We start from the raw sequence: 19,974 nt of genomic DNA on the forward strand, positions 1-19,974 counted from the left end.
AGCTTTATGGCAGAGTGAATGGAAGGGCAAGCTGCCAGGGGACACAGCCCCATGTTCTGTGCCTTGAACTTCATTCACTACCATGTGCCTATGTGCTGAGCTGGCTCTGAGAGCTAGCTGAAAATGAACCCTTTTTTTAAATTCCTCAGATTAGTTTTCAGCCAGCTCTGTCCTCTAATTCTTCTCTCTGTCCATAGTAGAAATCTATAAATAGGAAGAAAAGGTGGAACAAAAAGAAATTATAGGAAGGCACAGAGGTGGCAAGCCAGCGTTTTTCATCTGCAGGGCCCGGCTGATGGCTGGCGTAGTTACCCAAAATTACCCTTGCCTTTGAGTTGGAGACACAGAGCTTGGGTGTTCATGATGGCTTTGAGGGGACACACATGCAGGCTGCCACTGCACACACTAGGTAGACCTGAAGAGGCAGTGGCATTCACCAGCACTGTTTTGTGAATGGAGCTCTCAGCAAGGAAGCTCTCCCCCTTGCCCTCCAGTTTCTTTACTCCTAGTTGCACTGTCATTTAACCCCCTGCAATCCCTCTCCTTGCCAGGTGGGCTTCAGGCATTTGCAGCCCACGGGAGTCGTGGGTACCTGGCCTGGCAGCTGCTGTCTCTCTGTCATTCAGGTCTGAATATTGACACGAGTGGTTTCTGAAAGAGGGGCACCAGTAGCTGGTCCAGGACCCTGCAGTACAGCCAGCAGAGCGGGACTGCAGACTGAGGGGAGCTGGGAGGAATGGAAGCCAGCAGTAATTCTCACTTCAGTGAGCCCGCTTGGGCTCCTGGGGATGTACAGATGGGTGGTGAAGGTCAGGGCTGAGCTGGGCAGTGAAAGAGCCACGGGAGAAGGCTGCAGGGGTTTTGTATGATTACTTTGCGCTGGGAGAAGCCCATGCCGGCACCCTGAGGTCCCCCTCGTGCTGCTGGAGGGGATGGCCTTGAGGATGGTCCCAGGAGGGTGCCCAGGTGACAGAGTATCCCAGAACAAGCCTTATCCCCGGCAGGGCTCATCGGAGTCTCGGACGGCGCCATGCCCTCCACCCAGCCCCATCACACCTGTAGCCCGTCCCCAGAGGTGCGATGGCGGGGCGCCATGGTCCCAGCGCAGGGCAGCCCCACCGCGGCTCCCCGGGGCTGTCCCACGCCTGGTCCCTTTCGCCACGCCACCCTCTGCGGTGTCACCGTCGGGCTGCTGCCGCCGGGACCGAGCACCAGCAGAAAGGCCGGGAGAGACCAGCCCCCCTCCTTCCCGCTCCCCCCAAACCTCAGCCCGAGGGTGACGTCATGGTGGGGGAGGGGCGGGCAGGGGGAGGGGACCCCCGCACGTCCCCGTCCCCCCGCCCGCTGCGCAGCGCGGGGGCCGGGCCGAGCAGCCCCGACGGGGCGGCCCCGGGGGCGGGGGGGTTCTGCCGTGCTATCCCCACCCCCGGGGGGCGGCTCCTCCGTGTGCGTGTCTGTGTGTGTGTGTATGTGTGTCTGTGTGTCTGTGTCTGTGTGTCCCCTCCCGCCCCCGCAGCGCTCCCGCCCCGGGGGGACGGTCCCGGCTGCCGCCCCCACCGCCGCCACACGGGGCAGGAGGAACGCGGGGAGCGGGGGGGATTTTCTCGGCGATTTATGGGGCGGGGGTCACGGGGAGAGCGGGTAAATCCAGCCCGTGATGCCTATAAATGGCGCTCCTCTTCCAAGGTGCACATTTATTTTAAAAAAATAAATAAATAAAAAAATAAGAAGGGGGGAAAAAAACCCGGCCGGTGTCATCCCCCCACGTCAGGGCCGGTGGTGGGCGTGAGGCTGTACTTCCTCCGCCCCCTCCTAATGGAGCGAACCATTCCCAGTCAGCCTTCCTCGCCCTCTCCCGCTGCCTCCCTCTTCCTCTCCTTCTCCTCTTGTCTCCCCCCCTTGTCTGCAAAGTCCTCCGCTGCTCGGAACTTGTTGGCAATGTCTATTTTTCAGCTTTCCCCCACGTTCTCCAAAGTAACTATTTAAAGATCTGCAGCCGCAAATGGTTTTACTAAATGTAGGATGGGACTTAAGTTGAACGGCAGTTATATTTCTCTGATCCTTGCTGTACAGATAGGTAAGTGGACTGCCAAATTCCGTGTCAAGTTGTGCGCACCCCGTGCCGGCTGATGCATGCAGGAGCGGATCGTCGGGATGCCCCGTGCGGGGCCGCGGTGCGGGGCGCCGGGACCCCGCTCTCCGCTCCCCGCGCTCCCCTCGCGTTCCGGCACGCTGTCAAGGCAGGGGAGCCCGCAGGAAAGGGAGACGGATTCTGCTTTCTCCTAAACCACTTTTGGTTTGCGTTTTCCTAAAGCGGTGCATGCTCACTCATACTCTGCTTTTTATTTTCCCCTCCGCCTCTTCTTCCTTCTTTTCCCTCCTTTTCTCTCGGTCCCCACGAGCGGTTGCGTTTGTATCTGGTTTTCGGATATCCCCTTCGCTCCTTTCCACTTACAATTTGGTGACTCCAGTGCTAAGAAATTCTCCTCCTCTCCCCGAGGGACAGAGAAATAAGAACCGGCACAAAATGTCTTGCGAGAGATCTAGCTGGAAAGTTTTTTTGCAGAAAATCAGGGGGACAAACGAAGGTCTCCCTTTGGGAACCAGAACGTATTCCCATTTGCAGAGCATCTTAAAACCAAAGAAAATAGATCACTAAATTAAAAGAAATAATCACCTCGAATGCGGCGATTAAACAAATAAAAAATTACTTTTAAAAATCGCGGAGTCCCACCGCCCAATCGTTAATTTTGTGCTTGGAGAAGACCTGTCAAAAATCGAGCAGGTCCAAAAAAATTCTATATGTGCTGTTACTTAAAATAGATCAGGTTTCTTTCTGTGCCGGTGTGTATTTTGTGTGCTTTGTTGCTGGTTTTGTTCAATATCTTGGGGTTTTCGCTGGTTGCTTTTGTTGGTTTGCTCTCAGGTTAATTTTTTACATTTCTTTCCTTTTTTTTTTTTTTTTTTTTTTTTTTAGTTACGGAAATTAAACAATCTCCAAGTTAATGACCACTTTGGTCCTATATCAAAGATTATCTACTGGATATGTAGATTCCCGAGCATGATCCAAAACTGGGTTTTATGGAAAGGGAGATTAAAGCACGTCTTTTATTATCTAGGCTGTCAGGTGTGGAGACCCCTTTGAAAATATTTTCCTGCAAAGGAATTCTGATAAAATATTAAAAAAAAAAAAAAAAAGAAAGCTCGGCATTGCTAGACATCCTTTTGCTCGGTCACACTCCTCTCCAGAAAACCTCTGCAGCATTTTATGGGTACCAAAGGAAAAAGAGGGGAAAAAAAAAAAAAAAAAAAAGGAGGGGACAATTAGAAAGGGAGGCAAAATGCCTTGAACGTTTCCTCATCTAAAAAAAAAGGTGGGGGGGGTGGGTTTGAAGAAATAGTGCAACGAAATATTGACCTCTGGGAAATATGGTTAAATGATGCAAATGATACATTCGTATTTCCATTCCATTTAAAATAAAGCTGAACTCTTCAGAAGGCCAGTTTTTGTACTGTCAGAGAAAGAAGGGGGAAGGCTTTATTTTGATGTTATCCTTAATTTCAATCCTTGCAATTTTTGTTTGTGTGTTTGTACATTCGTTTGGAGGAGAAGGAAGATTTTCTTTCTTTTGTGTTTACTTGGTTCAGCCGAGGACGGATTTTATTGAAATTTCAAAAGGCAGCTAGAGTCGCTGGGAAATGCTGTTCCCGGGCTGGCGCGAGCATGAGCAGTCATTTGGAAAGTTACCCCCAAATACTGCTGCACACCGCGGGGATGGTGGCGGTGCGGTGGCTTTGCGGTGCCCTGGAATGGGACGGCTTTGAAGCTCTTGGAGAGATTTTCTCCTCTCTTCTTCTCTTTCGGTATTTCGGGTAACCTTCCCCCCACCTCCGCCACATCTCCCCACCCCCGGAATCAGCTTCTGGTCGGTGCGGGTTTTGCAAAGGGCGGCTGGCTTTGCCCCGTCCCCGGTAAAGGCTCGCGTGAAATGGATGCTCGGCTCGTTCCCAAAATGTCTATGCACCGGGACTTAAAAAAAAAAAAAAAAAAAAAAAAAAAAGGGGGTGGTGGTGGTGGTGGATTTATTTATTTATTTATTTCGGCACAGGAGATTGGATCTGTCCGAAATCCCTGACATTTTGGGAGGTGACCGAGGTGGGGGGGGGTGGGGTGAGCTGAGTCTCTGCAGAATGGATAGGAGGACCACTCGCAGGACTGAGAGAACGGGGAATGAGTTTTGGGAGGGGGCCCGGTCCGTCACGGAGGTCTCGTGCGGTCCTGCTGCATTGCACATTGCTGCACAATGTTATCTTTAAATGGGGCATGTGGGGTGTGGAAGGTCGTGGCAACGGCGAGGCACAAGCGACCTAGTTCATGAGAAATCCCGTTGTCTTTGAACCAGACAGGAACCGTGTCTATCCACTTTTGCTTTTCCCCCCCTCTTTTTTCTTTTTAATTTATTGGCGGGGTTAGGGCAGCTTTGGACCGGGGATACCCTGTGCGGAGGCAGCGGCGCGGGCAGACAGGGCCAGGCTGCCCTGCGGGGGCGAGGGATGCTCTGCTCGCCACTGGTCCCAAACGTGACCCCCACACCCCCCCCACACACAGCCCGGCCCCAGCATGGGGCAGGGCTCCTCTTGGAACCCCAGAATTTCAGCACAGCCCCACACTTTTTTTTTTGCAGAAATTCGTGGCAACTCCTCCTCCGCTGTAGCTGCTGGAGCGAAATGGCGCGGGTTTTATAGGACACGGTTTTACCCTCGGGATGGTCTTCGGTTCTTCTCTATTTGTTTGCCTGGCATTTTTTTTTCCTATCGTAGCCAATGTCTGGAGCCTGCTGGAGGTTTGATGTGACGGCTGGTGCTGGTGTGTGTGTGTGTGTGTGTAGAGGGGAGTGGCCATCAAGTCATGTTAGCGATGAATCAAACGGCAAGAGGAGGATTTGGGTTGAAACAGTCTCTTTTTGGAGTCAGCCATTTAGCTCGTAAGCGGTACCTGGCAAGGAAACACACACACGCACACATCGCCCGTCATTCCCTGGGGACACGGCGCAGGAGGGGACCCCCACTCGACGGCGTGGGCGGCAAGGGGCTCCTCCTCAAGGGAGGGGGGAAGCCCTTCCCGCCCCCGCTGGCCGCAGCGACATCCCCCAGGCCTAGGGACACCGCGGCGTCCCCTCTCCCGTCACGGCAGCAGAGCGGCTGGAAGCCAGCCCCTGGCCGTGCCCGGGTACCCCCCGCCCGCCGGACGGCTGCGGGCATGTGCGGGATGCCGTGCTGCGGGTCCCGTGCCGTGCCGTGCCGTGCCCTCTCGGGACACGCAGGAGGAGCCCGTAACTCATTTTCTTCCCCCGTTTGCAGGCGGTTGCTCTTGTATTGGTTCCTGCTGTACTGAGCGAATGCCCTCTATTAGAGCCGTCCCGAGGGATGCCTGGGCATCGGGTTTGGGGGAGCGGGGCTCACCCCGGCCCGGTCCTGCCCCGCCGCCCCGGGCACAGGCACGGCCGGGCCGGCGCCCCCGCAGCTGTCTGCGTGATTCTGCGTTCCCTTCTTTGCGTATCTCCATCGCAGCTCTTTCTAGTGATTTTTTTTTAAATTATTATTTTTACTTTAACTTTTTTTTTTCCCGCTGAGCCTTGCACGGTGTTTGCCCAGCGACCTGGGCAATAGGGAGCGTGTGCGTGTGCGTGCGCCTGCGTTTGTACGGAGAAACGCTCCTGCTGCTTCGAGGCGGAATTTTCTAACAAAGGATCAAGTCCGGGGGGAAGCAGGCAGAGCATCTTCATTTCCCCTCCTCCTCTCCCCTCAAAGAAAAAAAAGGGGGGAAAAAAAGAAAAAAAAATATTAATGAAATCAACGCCACCAATCCACAGACACCGAACCCTCCGTACTAAAAAAAGGAAGGGGCGAAAAGCCCCTGGCTCACCTCCTCGAGTGGCCGATGGCCTGCCCGTCTCGGTCCCAGCGCCCCTCTCCTGCCCCAGGTCGCGCCTTTAGCAAGGGCTGGGGGCGGGCGGGGGGAGGAGGAGGGAAGAGGCGAGCCGGGGGCGGAGGGCCGGGGGCGGGGGCCGGCGGTGCTGACCTGTGCCCCTGCCCCACAGCGTACCTGGTGCAGGCGGTGAGAGCGGCGGGGCGGTGCGATGCGGTCTTTAGGGGCTTCTCGGATTGTTTGCTGCGGCTGGGCGATAACATGGCCAACTACCCGCAGGACCTGGACGACAAGAGAAATCTCCAAACGATCTGCGCGTAGGTCTTTCCTCTCTCCTTCGGGGCCACGGGGGGAGAATGGGGGTCACCCGCGGCTGGGCAAGGGGGGCGAGGCTGGATGGTGGCGGGAAGGAGGGAAGGAACGCAAGTAACGCGGGGTTACGCTTTGGGGTTGGATTGTTCTCTGCAGGGCCCCTCCAAGCTCACTGCCACGGGGACGGGCCGGGCTTGGGGAACAGCGAAGTCTGGAGGGAATTTTTACAATGGCTTTTTATACATTTTATTTTTTGCCTCCGTGAATCTGAGGTGGTTTTTTTTCTGGTTTGTTTTCTCGGGTTTTTTGGTTGTTGGCTTTTTTTCCCCCCTTTCCTACTTAGCTCCTCTTCCTATTCTTTCCCTTCCCCCGACCTGCGCTGGGGTGCTGACATTATCTGCACGGGCATCGTTATCCTTTTCCTTGTTGCTGCCTGCGGGACACAGCTCACCGACGGGCTCTGGGCTCGCCCCGCAGGCGGTGGGAGGCTGCCCACCCGGGCCGGGCACAGCCGATGCTGGGGAGGCGGCTCCTCGGAAAACAAAACGTAATTAAAAAAGGAAGAGCCCAGTCATGATATGAATCGCCCAGCGGCAGAGAGGCGGCCGTCCCAGCGCCAGCTCTCTTCTGCCACCTCCATCCCACGGGAAAGCACATTTGTCCCCCAGAGGGGACAAGAAGGAAGGAGCAAAGATAAAGGGGAATAATAACAATAGTAATAATAGTAATATTATTAATAATAACAACAGCAGCAACAAAAATATCAAAGGGAGAAAAAGAGCTCGCCTTGCAAAATCATGTCCCGCACAGGGAGGATGAGACGAGCGTTTTCAATATGTCTGGAAGGAAAGAAAAAACCTCCACAAAAAAAAGAAAAAAGAAAGAAAAACCCAAATAAAACCCCCCAAAACCAAACCACACACAAAATAATAATAATAATAATAAATTAAAAAGCGGTTGCAGTGTAAGGTGTTTCCCTTCTTTTCAGCGCAAAATCCCCCCGTTTAAAAAACCCAACAAAACAAAAACAAACAAACATAAGTATTTAGAAACGAGATAATATCTTTAGAAAAAAATAAGTTTAGAATGGTTTGGGGGTTTTATTTTGCTCCGCAAAAATCAGGAAACAAAAGAGGAAAGGAAAAGGGAAAGGAAAGGAGGAAAAAAGTGAAGAGACTCTATAACGTTCCTCTCTTCCTCCCTAGAGATTTCTGAGTCAAACATCCAAAAAGGCTGGCACCTCGCTGTAAATGCTGGGCTGAGGTTTACTTTGTGTCCTGCAAGAGAAATAAATACCCGTGGGCAGCAGCATCTTGATATGATATCTTTTGTCCTCGAGTGCCAGACCAGATGTGATGCTAGTCTCTAAAAAGTAACTCTTTTCCAAGAAAGACCCCTTTTCCCGACCACCTCCCACCATCCGATTGCCTTCGCCCTGTGCCGGGATGTGTATTGCAAGAAGATGGTGAAAGATTTAATTTTCCTTTGGGAGATGCAATTACAGCAGAAATACTGCAGGAGAGGCACACTCTTAGACTCTGGCTTCTCAGTATCTCATTATTTATTACGAATGTAGCAAACATTGGGAGTCTACAACCAGCTTAGAGTGCTCATAAATTAGAAGCAGTAGGACTACTTTGGGGAAAAAAAAAAAAAAGGAAAAGAAAGAAAATCAAGACTCATTTTCCCAGACGCCTGCCTTGAGGCGTGGGGGGAAATAGAAGGCAGAGGGCAGATTTGGGGTGATTTTCAATAACTCAATACGGAGAGGAAAGATCCTCCAGTACCCTCCCTATTCCGGGACGACGGGTGCCTGTCCCGGCGACAAACGCCGGTCCAGTCCCCAGGAAGAAAGGAATTGAAAAGGAAAAAAAAAAAAAAAAAAAAAAAAAAAAGAAAAAAAGGGAAAAATTGTGCGAATAGCCGGAAATTATCCTAGGAAAGTGAATCTCTTTGCTGCCTAGACCCCTGGCCTCGCATCAGGGGTCCCTCCCGTTGCCCTGCTGCGGGTCGGTGCGAGGAGCCTAGAAGAGGAAGATGTTCCTCCTTCCTTCTTCTATCCTTCCTGCTTCTCCTTCTTTTCCTCCTTGACCTTTTCCTGCCGTAAGGGCATTTTCCCGCCCAGGAGAATTCCCCCTGAGGGTTTCTACACACCCCACCTGAAAAGTTGCCTTTCCCACCCCCGTCTGCCCGCTCCCAGCGGTGACGAGAAATCCTCGGGACGAGTCCGCGGGCCCCCGGGCTGGCTTCTGACAGCCGAGGGGGGCACGTCCCCTCCTCCTGTCACGCAGAGACCCCTCCGCCACAGAGCCAGCAGAGCCATTTTTGCAGCACCCTGACCGGGCTGGTGCGAAGGCGGGGTTGGGGATGGGGGGGACCCCGAAAGCTCAGCCAGCGGCTCCTCCCCACCTCCCTTTTAGGCATGCCCGGCTGGGCTCCGGCGGCGGGAGGAGGGGGCGGCGGGCCCGAGGGGCGGGCCCCCTTCCCGGGAAGGTGGGCGCCTGCCTGTTTTGACGCCGGCTGCTCTCCCCTCCTGCAGGTACTGGGATGATTTCCACGCCTGCACCCTCACAGCGCTCACCGATTGCCAGGAAGGAGCGACAGACCTCTGGGAGAAATTGAGACGGGAATCCAAAAACCTCGATTTCCAAGGCAGCTTATTCGAACTGTGCGGAGGCGGCAGCGGCGCGGCACCGTCCGTCCTCCCGCCGGCCTTGCCCCTGCTCCTGGCGGCTCTGTGGGCTGCCCTAGTGACCTGGCTGCCTTTCTAGGGGGGCGAGCACACTCACACCCACACCCTCTCCATGTGCTGGATCTATAGAGGAAGTGTCCATCCGTTGCTTTGGGGACGTTGTGCTTTTCTGTGGTTGATGATGATGATGATGGTGGTGGTGGTGGCTGATGATGGTGAAACACCTATGTAGGACTGTGGAAGCGTTCTCCCTTTTTTTTTCTTCTTCTTTTTTTTCCCCCCCTTTTTTTTTTTTTTTTTTTTTTGTGTTTATTTGCCAAATCTTACCAAACAGGCAGCGGCACGCAGCCCAAATCGGACCTCAGCTTTACTATCGCTTCGAATCAAAAATAGAAAAAAAAAATATAAAGAAACAAACTCGAGCCCTCGTTGTGCAAACGCAATCTCAGGAACGGCTCTGGGCCACCTACTGCTAAGGCTGTAACCGGCCGGGTACCTCCCGGCGAGCCACGGGCTCCGCTAAAAATGCGGCAGTGTGCGAGGCGAGAACAAAAACCGCAGACAGGAAAAGGCACTGGCGAGAAATCCAAGGTAGATGTCCACGTGTGAAGCATATGGTGAATAATTCACAATCTCTCATCTTTCCTCCACAGTCGCTTGTTTGTTTTTTGTTTTTGGCCATTCCACTGGGAAAAAAAATTAAAATTAAAAATTAATAAAAAAGAACATTTTTCCTCAAGGGGAAAAGAGAGCGAGAGAGGGAGAGAAAGAGAGGGAAACGAACAGCTAAGGAAGGAAGGAGCAAGAGAAAGAAAGACGTATCTCAATGCCCGGAGGAACGAAGGAATGCTGCTAACATCTCTGAGAGTTTACCTTTACTTGCTGTTCGAAGGCATCTTTCCGAATTCACTGCCTTTAATTTTTTCCTCCTCTTTGTTTTAGATGTTACACATAACAGTAAAATACCTGAATATCCAACCGTAGAGATCACAAAAAGGGGGCTTAAATGTAAACCTAAATGAAAAAAAAAAATAACAACAGCAAAATGATTTTGAAAAAAAAAAAAAAAAGAGCCTTGATTTTAAAAGAAGAGAAAAATGTAATTTAAACAAAAGTTTATTATAAAGTCAATTCAGCAAAAAATAACAAAAAAAGATTTGCTACAAAGTATAGACAGAAATATAAAATAAAAATTATTGTTTGAAATGAGGGTGTCGTCCTTTTTATAAAATATACCTAGAGTATCTTGGAAAGGACGGGGCTTTGAAGGCAAGGAAGTCTAAATCTTGAACCCATCCCTTGACGAACACGGCAATTTCAGTTCAAACAAGGACAGGGTGCCTGAATCGCTTAGTCGAAGCCTTTCTCTCTCTCTCTTTTTATTTTTTGTTTTTCCCTTTCCTTTCTTTTCCTCCTTAAAAATATGCTGTAAATCCTCCCACCCTCCTCCTCCCGCTCTTCCCGAAGCGCACACCCCCGCTTCCCGGCCGCCCGTTTCCCGGCGCAGGGAGCCCCGCGCGGCGGCGGGGGCGGGCGCGGCTCCCCCGCGGGCGCGGAGCGGGGCCGAGCCCCGGCGGAGGGAAGGCGCAACCACCATTAAGGAGGAGGCTGCGGAGCCGGGGCGCAGAGGAGCCCTTTCATAATTAATAAGGCAGCTCAGCCGAAGGAGCAAGGGGAAGGGGGGACGGGGTATTGATTTCGCAGCAGAAGCTGCTCTAACCTGGGCTATTTATAGACGCCTGATGCCTTTATAAAGAAATACACATCGAAGAGTAAACACGTCCTTTTTACTTGTAAGAGGAGAGCCCAGCTGGCCATCGGGGGTGGGTGGATGGTGAGTGGGTGATGGGGAGGTAGGCACCACGAATTGGTGCGAGGTGATTTTACTTCGCTGGGGAGCCGTTGCTTGTGCGATAGCTCCCCTTTGCCAATGTGTAGGGTGGCAGAGTCTCTCCTTCGCCCCCTCTCCCTGCTCCCTCCTTCCCCAAGGTCCGCAATGTAATGTGTAAGCAATAGCAAATGTAACAGTTCATAAATCAAACAGTGGGTCGCAAGCCAATCTGCATTTCCCAAACGGATTGAATCCCAGCAACGAATGTGCTCAGGAACTGGAGCCAGGCGCCTTTACCACTGGAAGCAATGTTGATTTTTTAATGATAAAATACATTATGCGTGTGTTGGATGGAGGGGTTTTGCAGAGCTCAGCCTCGCTTCGGCAGACACAGGTCTGCTTGAATTTCGTTTTACTTTGGCCTCCCTCTAGACTCAATCCCCACCACCACTAAAGAAAAAGGAAAACCCTGGAGAGCAGAGCTTTGTTTAAATGGTTTGGGTTATTTTTCCCTCCCCACAGAGGATCTAGACCTAAATTGATTTTTCTGTGCACATCTCTGTATTCATGAGGTCAGGCGCTGCTGTTATGGTTTCCTGTAGCACGAAATGCCAGATGCCGAGGAGAGAAGGGAGAGGAAGCCCTTGCTGGGGTGCACGGGGCTCTGCAGCCTGCTGTCTGCCCCGGCTGGGCCCCGGGGACCCCCGCTGGCGGCCGGCACCGCGCCCCGCTCCGCCCCGGGGTGCCCGGGCTCCCGTCCCGCCCGCTGCCGGCATCCCCCGGCTCGGTGTCGGGCGTGCTCTCGCCGCCGCCCCCGCCTTCCCGGCTGCTGGACGATGCCCCTCAGTCGGAGAACTATGGAAGGGAGCCTACCAGCTTTCCCTCACCCCATAGAAGAAAGCTGAAACGCCCTAATAAGGGGGCGATTTCCAGCTCATTAGCGGACTCGAGTCGTCTTCGTGTGAAGTTCAATTACTAATGAATAATCTCTCCGTAATTAGCACATCCCCCAATTAACCCTCCGCTGAGGAGAATAATAATAATTTCACTGGTGGCAAACCAGTGAAAAACAGCCGAGCGGGTGGGGAGGGTGCCTGGTGGTCATTCCTGGGCCCCTTTCCTCCCCCTGAACTCTCCTGTTTGGGGCCAGTAATTGTCGGGCGCTCATTCCCGGGGCACAGGGCCACCGGCCTGCCGAGCTAGCCGGGATGCCCTAGCCTGCATTGCACCCCGGGATTTCCCGCACAGGCGGCAGGGCCGGCAGCAAACCCCGGTCCCGCCGGCTCGGCTCCCCCTGGACAAACTGGCAAGCGAGGCTCTCTCCGCTGGCAGCTCCGTGTTTGTTTTTTTTTTTTTCGGGGAGCACGAGAAACCAACAAACTCCCTCTTCCCTTCCGCCTACTCATTCTATAAGAGGTGCAGGGCATTGGTTGTTCCCTTTTCTGCTCCTTTCAAGGGCCATTTCTGAAGCCTGAGTGCAATGGTCGATTTCATGTATTTAATTTTTTCGACCACGGGGATGGATGGCTGCTGTGCCTTGCCATGTTGTGTGGCCAAGGAAACATGAGCCCTCCGCCAAGTTCCAGAAAGGGACTGAGTGTACTGAGCTTGCCTCCTGCCGCCTTGCACCTGTAGGGTTTGTAAAGGCTCCGGGAAAGGCTGGGCTTGTCTCTCGCCAGGCTGGTCCCACTGCCCCAGGCAGCGGCTGCTGTAGCAAGAGCTGGAAGAGGTTCAAGCCTCTAACATCCCTTACCTCGCCGGCAAACGTGAGCTGGTGAACTGGACAGGGGAAAAACGCAAGAGAAAAGCGTTTAAACCTTGAGAGTGACCACAGTAAAATCATCCCTTGCTTGAAAGAAAATGCGCACACACGCACGCATAAAGGGGAAAAAAAAAGAAAAAGAAAAAAAATCATAAATGCAGATCAACAGGGGAAAAAAAACCCACAGCTGAAACAAAAGACAAGCCAGTACATTTCTAGCTGGCTGGATAATCAGGAAGGGCTGCAGCCATTGCGGCTCTGCCTGCCCTAATTCCTATCCCCAGCCCCGACTGAGCAACCGCAGCCCCGCAGTCCCCGGAGGGCTGCAGAGCGCTGGCTCCTTCTTCCCCGCCAGCGCTGGATGCACCCGTGCCTGGCCTGCGGCTGCTCTCCTGCTGCCTCCCTCCCCCTTTTAGCAGCCTGGCGGAGCCCTGCAGGGAGGGCTGCACCTTGCCCCGGCTCGGGCTGCCCTCCGGCACGGCGAGACCCTGCCAGCACTGGACTGAAGTGGTGGCGGTCGATTATTTTTGCTTTAAGGAAAAAAAAAGAGGCCTTTCCCCATCTGTTCAAAAGCTGTAAGAGGGAGATGGAGTGGGCCTGTGCTGGGAGTAAAAGCTTGAGCCAGGACACAGAAAACTGAGGAAAAATCTGAGTGGTAGTGAGAGCAAACTGGTTGGTGCTTGTGGAGAGAAGAGGGAGGCATGGCATGAAAGGAAGGTGCAGTATCCTTTTCTGACAGGACATTTCGGTGACTATATCTACATCTCAGAGGAAGCAGCCAGTTACTCTTGGTCTTTGGCTCATTTGCACAGTCTAGGGATGAATGGATCAGTGGCTCTTCCAGCCCTCTTCCTCTCCAGGGTCCTTTTAAAATCTGTGCAGTTGTTGTCCTGCCCCGTGAAACCCAGTAAGTTCTGTGAAGGGCTGACAAGCTAAGGAGAGAGAGAACAGTTCAGCCTTGCTATTCATCAAGCTGATTCATTAATGATTAGTGCCATTAGGTGGACTACAGTAGTGCCTGAGGGCCCCAATTAAAGGAAAAGTGAGCTTGTTAAATCCAGAAAGCCAGATTCTCCCTCAGATACTCCTGCCTGATGCAGAGGTGGTGCCTCCTGGGTGGGCAGCAGGAATAGCCCTGGCTTTCTATGTGAGCAGCCTCTGTGCCTTCCCCCTCCATCCTCCACCTTTTCCCTCTCCCCTGCCTTAGCTGCTGATCCTGCTTACAGGGTGCTGCAGAGCAAGGCTGTTGCAGGAGTTGGCTGGCAGGACTTGCAGGAGGAGGTGTCAAATCAACTTATTCTTCTGAGCCACTTCATTCTTCATCACCAGTGGGTTTCGGTGGGCTTTTTTTTGGTTTACGTTTAGGGTTTTTTTGGGCAGGGTTGAGAGCAGGCAAAGTGGTGGGGATTGCAGAGGAGTCTGTTATGAAATCAGATGCGATTTTAGATGTCTGAAAGAGTTTCTTTAGGCTAAAAGCAGCTGAAGATCACTTGCAGTGTTGGCAAATGCGTTTCCAGCTGGCTGGTGCCTCTCCTGAGGGACAGTTTCAACCCAGGGCCCATTGCAATGGCAGTACAGGAAGGGGTTTTCATTTGCTTTGGGTTAAGGACCTTCTGCTGCCCAGTTCCACCAGTGAGAAGAGAAACTGGAGATGATGTGGGAGAGTGACAACAGCATTATTACTGGTGAGTTACTGGCTGTTCCTTTCCCCTCAAATCCCCATGGTGGGTCTGTATTTGAAGATTTTGCTCGAAGCCCCATACTCCTGAACTATGGGTTTGCTAACAAATGGGCAGACTGTGCTGGCACAGACTTTGCCTTTCAGGAGGTACTGAAGAAATAGGTTTAAATGGATCAAACTCTCAGAAACCCAGCCTGTGGCTTGTGCCTCAGCATTTTAGGCTTTATTAGGTATTGTTTGTTTTATTTTGTTTCTTTGTTTGCTTATCTCCAAAGCTGATATGAAGAAAAGATGGAAACAGCCTCCTGAAGGTCAAGGTGAGACTGACCAACACCTGAGTGCTGGTGTTCACCAGCAGTAATAAATCCCTGCTCACAGGTGCTGGATGTCTCTTCAGAGAAACAACATTGCTGCAGGGGACAAACAACTAGTCCTGACCTTCTTTACACAGCCATTCTCTGGGAAAAAGTATCCCCTGAAGTCAATGTGCATTCTGCCTAGGTAAGGATTTTGAATGCTCAGTTTTACCTCAGACAGGAATGTTATCCCAATATGAACTCCAGGTTCATGCCATCGAAATACAAAGGGCTTTGTATGCATTGTGCTTTGCACCTCCAGATTTCTAGCCCATGATATCAATTTATTAAGGACTGTGAAAGACTTACTCGATCTCTGAAGCATCAAAGATCAAATCTGCAGGGCACCTTTTTTTTTGCCAGGAAGCAGCCTCAAGAGTGGATGTGCAGTGCATCCTTTAGTATGGCTTTAATACCACCAATTTCTTTAACACTTTGGAAACTACTGGATATTCAAACTGATGCTTCCCAAGGCAGCAAATGAAAACCTCAAAATCTCAGTCAACTAAAGTAAGAAAACAAGTAGTCAACCAAAAAAACCCATTAGTAACTGTAAGAAAGAAACAGACAACGATAGTGATAGGAATTGTTTTAATCCGATTTATCCTGCCTTAAACCACCTATTTTGCTACAGTGTCTGTCAGTAAGTTTCCTTCAGATACCCCTATGTACATGGTCTAATTCTGCCAAATGCACCTCCTCAAGAGTCAAACCACATGTCAAGTATAGTGTGTCTTTATCAGGACTTCTAACAGTAGTACTTCTGACAATAGTAGATCCTTAAGTACAAGAAATTTTGCAGGAAGTAGCCAGTTTGGTATTTATGCTTCTTTTAATGCATTTTATTTCGGCTGGGTAGTGGAAGAAGTCTTATCCATTCCTGTGCTCCCCTGGGGCAGTTTCAATTTTCCAGTCCTCTGGCACAAACTGCCTTTCGCAAAGGAATGATTCCTGTAATGGCACTGCCTCATTTTGTTTCCCATATTCCAAGAAATCCTTAAATTATGTTGTCAGATGAAAAATCCAGAACATATTTTGTTAGCATGGAACATTGGTCACATTAGTTTCGCAACGCCTCATTGAAGGATCCAATATGTCAGAAAATTGTCCTAAGCTTTGCTTTTTATTGAGGCTTAATAGGTGCCCTTGTCCCTTTTATTAGACTCATGATGCAAGACTTGGTTTTTTTTCTGTTCCCAAGACATTTCACTTGATCTCCTTCACCTTTACTCCTAGTGTCCATTAAATGGGAGTAGTACTTTCAGATCTTTGAGATTTGTGAAAAATGCTACATGAGGAGATAGGCTTTATTAATTTAGAAAAATTTTATTTTATCTTCTAGCTTTTATCAGGAGAAAAACGCCCGAATTGAAATGACACCAGCAAATAATAGGTAAAAGATGCTTCCTTGTTCCTTTGCAGATCTGTTATGTAACAGAAAACATTCAGCCCTGGGTGCAGGAGATTTGTGGTTCACTTCCCTCTCTGAAGAAGCCTCAACTTAAAGAAGGTTGTAGCAGCCCAGCCTCATGCAGATGCTGCTCTGCAGGCATTTCAGGCTGTGGATTCCAGCCTGTGCCCTCGGCTAGACTGTTGAGGGCAGGTTGCAACACCTGTCCTTCTTGCAAAATCCCGGTCCACTTTCACCCATGTCACTCACTGCTCACAAGCCCCCTGCTTTGGTGTGCATAAAAAGTTCATTTAATTACCTTCCCTCTATTTTCTTTAGGTGTTGGTGATTTTCACTCTCTCCACCTAAATCAGATATCTGGCACATCAGTACTTAGAAGGCTTAGGAGAAGAAGAAAACATCAATATTTCACTGAGCACAAAAAGTTGCACAACTCCCAAGACTTCATTTTCATGTCAGCTGTGGTTAGTTTGTAGTTTTTCTTTTTTTCTGTAAGATGAGTGATTTCCACTTCTTTTTGAATCCCACCTGTGCAAATAGCTTGTTTTTCTCCCTAGCAAGTGCTAACAAGGAACTGTGAGGGTTTTGCTCAGGCTCAGTAGTCAGGCAGTCCTGGGGTGGCTGACTTCTAGGAAAAGCCACAGCAGGAACAAACAAGAGCCAGCCTACGCACCAGGCACAGCTTTTGCTGGTCCTCAGCTCATGTTCCAGCTCACACTCGTGGTAAATAGCAAAGTTAGCAAATGCACTGCAGACCAACGCCAGGAGGATGGATCCAGACCGGCTGGATGCTTCATCGTAGAGCTGCCCTTAGAAACTCTGGCCCATTTTGAGGCAGCTTCACCCTCCTCACCAGAGCTGTGCCAGCTCACGGCAGTTTAGGACTTACTCTGCTCACTTTAGCCCGTGCAATTTCATCCTTTGTGTGAACCAGATCATGCAAATGGGGGCACCGGAGTCACAGGGAAGTCGAGTTCCACACGAGTGCTGGCATGAGAAGGAGCAGCAATTAGCTCTAAATTCACTCCACCAGCCTGTCATTTCTGAGCTCTCCCCTGCTGCTCTGCAACTGGAAACCTTGCACTCCAGAAGAAGGGGAGAAGAACATTTTGCTCATGCTCATATTAATCAAGTCATCTTGTGAGCTGCTGAATCTGTGAAATTGTATCTCCCATGGAGTTCAGTGGTAATGACTGTCTTCGATGTGGACTCTCTGGTGTCTAATAATACAGTTATATTTCTGCAGTGGATGCACTCCTGGCATTTTTTTCTCCTCTGCCTGCCTACTTCCACAGCACTTGTAGGCACTTCAAACCTTTGAGACTTCTATCCCCTGTCAAGTTTGATCAAACTCAGTTCACAGGCTCAAAAATTATTTAGGAGGGACTGACTGGCACTTGCATAGACAGTGTGATCTCATAAGCTTCCTTTCCTTAGGAAACTAGGCTACCAACCTAGCAACGAGGTGAAAAAAAGCCATCCTGCTAGCAAAGAGGACCTAAACACCAGGAGGAAAGAGGGGAGGTGGGAGAGGAAAGTGAAGCTGTTTTGAAGGGAAAAAAATCGTTGTGGTTGCAGAGCTCTCACATACTCAAAGGGCCAGCCTTGGAGAGACATGTAGGAGAAAATATTCTCCAGGAGATGGAAAGTTCTCTCATGAAAATTGGTAAGGGAGAGAAATGACCTGGATTCATCACACCACCTGGCATGCTAAATGGATATCTCTATGGTAAGGATCGTCTCTGGTGACACCTGTTTCTCCCTGTGGACTAGAGGAAGACACAGACACAATTAGCATGCAACCTGTATGCCTGCAGTATCTAAAGTGAGGTGTGTCCTATCCCAAAGGGAATGATCTTCTTCCCGCTCTCTCCTTCAGACCAAAGTTTTCCATGGTGCTGCTGCAAGGTTTATTACTTCATGTACTACATTTGTATTTTAGAAAAGCTGCTGTGTGTCTTAATAGCTGCAGATGTATGCATGGTTTTACTGGGCATTTATTATCACTTATCCTCTTTGCACTGAAACCTTTCCTGTCCTTGTATCTTACGGAATAAAATTCTTTAAGTGAGCTTTAATGGTTCTATGATTTTACTTCTTTACAAATTAGGGAGCTGCCATCCTACTTTTATTTGCTATCACACAATGTTTGAGGCTGTCAAAAGTATTATAGTGCATACTCACATAAATTGATATTTAATTTCAGTAATTATAATGGCACTAATTGTGTTTTTGCACCTGATGCAATTACTCACATTCATCTATGGAGCTCTTCTTTGTTCCTTCTAGATTTAGGCATTCCCTTACTCTTTAATCTTCCCTGCCTATGGTAGATCATGCAAACAATGAAGCTTGGAAATAAAAGCTCAGACCTTCCCATCAATTTCTGAATGCCAGATGATGGGATAGTTTGGAACTCTGTCTACACTTGGAGTGCAGGATATGCTCAAAATCCCACTAACTATTTTAATGTCATTTTTATGAGGCTTAGAGGGTGTCCTCTTATCCAAATATTGCACAGTGCAATTGTTTGTACCGGCCTACTCCTAAAGGTTTTCTAATTTTTAGGGGGCTTTTTGCTTGTAGCCTTTCACTTAAAATTACTCCAGGGCCACTGTGACAGCCCCTTTCACCTGGCCCTTTCACCAGCATTCTTTTCCTCACAGCCTTCCGGGGTGAATTTTTAATGCCATATTCCCTGGGAAAAGGCTTCCTATACCTCAGCCATCCACCTGTGCACTTCTCCCCTACCTCTTCATCACGTTGGTGTCAAGTTATAATTCATATAATTCAGCACTCAGGTTCCCACACTCTTTCCACTTGGTGCCTTCTAGATCCATGAGTACATATTACATGTGAAGAGTGTATAGCAGCAATTTTAATATAGGATAAGTAATACCTGATTAAAAATGCATACAAGGCATATCAGCCAGTTAGTGTGCAACATTCATACTTAATCAAGCATAATCCAAATAGTGTCAGTGTTGCCATCAGACAAAGATCACTGGGAGGCAACTTAAGCAGGCTTTACTAAAGGGTATCATTTTACTGGGTGATGGTTATTGATATGACAGTGATCTCCTGCTGCACTGGAGCAGACACCAGGAGATGATGGCCAGCTGAGGATTCCCAAATGCATCCTGTTTACAGTTTTCCTTTTAACCTTGAACTTGGTGTGTGCCACCAGCTACAAAATCAGTGAACAAAGCATGTGCTTTGTGTCTGTCAACCTGCCTCAACTTTCTCTGTGTTAAAGTGCAAAATAAAAATAAAATAATCTGACTTCAGAATTCCCGCTCTGTGCCAGCAGAGAGTTTGAGCACATCTCAAAGATGCCTAAGATTCATTAGCCTCTGGGTTATAGTCTACACAGAAACTTCTTTTGGTTCTTCTTCATTAAAAAAAAAACTCTTTAGTGGGCAGTACATCTTCATTATTATTGCCACATGTCAATATTATTGCCATCCATTATTTTACTTTAGGAGTGGCTTTTATTATTCTAGCTTGAGAACTGTTCCAAACTGTCTTAAATTAAACCCATATAAATTTAATTTAACCTGAAGGGAATGGTTACCTCCCAGACAGCTGCTATGCTTCTCTCTGCTGCTACAAGTGTGTGATGCTGCAAGATTTCACATCCTATGACATAGCCAAGGCTGCGTTTGGGCTTGAGTATCCATGTGGTAATGAGCACTGACTTAATTTTTTCTAGTTTAACTCATTTTCAGAAACCAGCCCTCTGACTGAGTGACCAAATTCATCACTTGGTACAAATGTATGTACTATACAGGTCATGTCAGAGCAGTGGGGCCTGAGCTGGGTGCCAAGTGGACAATGAGGTACCATGACAGCAGATGTGTTATGCAAGCTGCTGCTTGTACAGGTTTTTCAATAAACTTCTATGTTTCAGCTTCTTTGGAGCAATGACCAAGAGGTCTGCACAGGTGCTCTCTAGGAAAAAAGTGCCTAGAACAACATTAAAAGATAATTTATGCTGAAG

The 19,974-nt window shown here is 49.7% G+C and overlaps 1 protein-coding gene across 3 annotated transcripts; it reads left to right on the forward strand.

Annotated features, from left to right (window-relative positions):
- Positions 1–1,714: 1,714 nt before the first annotated feature.
- On the forward strand, positions 1,715–18,052 carry NRN1 (neuritin 1). 3 transcript variants are annotated; one of them, XR_004418088.1, is made up of 6 exons: positions 1,715–2,077; positions 6,102–6,246; positions 8,781–9,524; positions 14,586–14,708; positions 15,906–15,956; positions 16,293–18,052. XR_004418088.1 is itself a non-coding variant. In XM_033061333.1 (3 exons), exons 1-3 carry the CDS (start codon positions 2,023–2,025, stop codon positions 9,010–9,012), a joined length of 432 nt encoding a protein of 143 aa, XP_032917224.1. In that variant the 5' UTR covers positions 1,715–2,022; the 3' UTR covers positions 9,013–10,139. The 3 variants fall into 3 exon arrangements, 1 of the variants encoding a protein (XP_032917224.1); XR_006163003.1 differs by lacking the exons at positions 14,586–14,708; positions 15,906–15,956; positions 16,293–18,052 and adding an exon at positions 14,483–14,579; XM_033061333.1 differs by lacking the exons at positions 14,586–14,708; positions 15,906–15,956; positions 16,293–18,052 and having other exon boundaries at positions 8,781–10,139.
- Positions 18,053–19,974: the final 1,922 nt, after the last annotated feature.

The sequence above is a fragment of the Catharus ustulatus genome, chromosome 1, assembly GCF_009819885.2.
Source record: "Catharus ustulatus isolate bCatUst1 chromosome 1, bCatUst1.pri.v2, whole genome shotgun sequence".
NCBI lineage: Eukaryota > Metazoa > Chordata > Aves > Passeriformes > Turdidae > Catharus > Catharus ustulatus.

Coding starts and splice junctions, on each gene's coding strand:
- NRN1 (XM_033061333.1), top strand. CDS start 2,023: ATGGGACTTAAGTTGAACGGCAGTTATATTTCTCTGATCCTTGCTGTA. Junction 2,078..6,101: donor GATCCTTGCTGTACAGATAG/GTAAGTGGACTG, acceptor CCTGCCCCACAG/CGTACCTGGTGCAGGCGGTG. Junction 6,247..8,780: donor AATCTCCAAACGATCTGCGC/GTAGGTCTTTCC, acceptor CCCCTCCTGCAG/GTACTGGGATGATTTCCACG.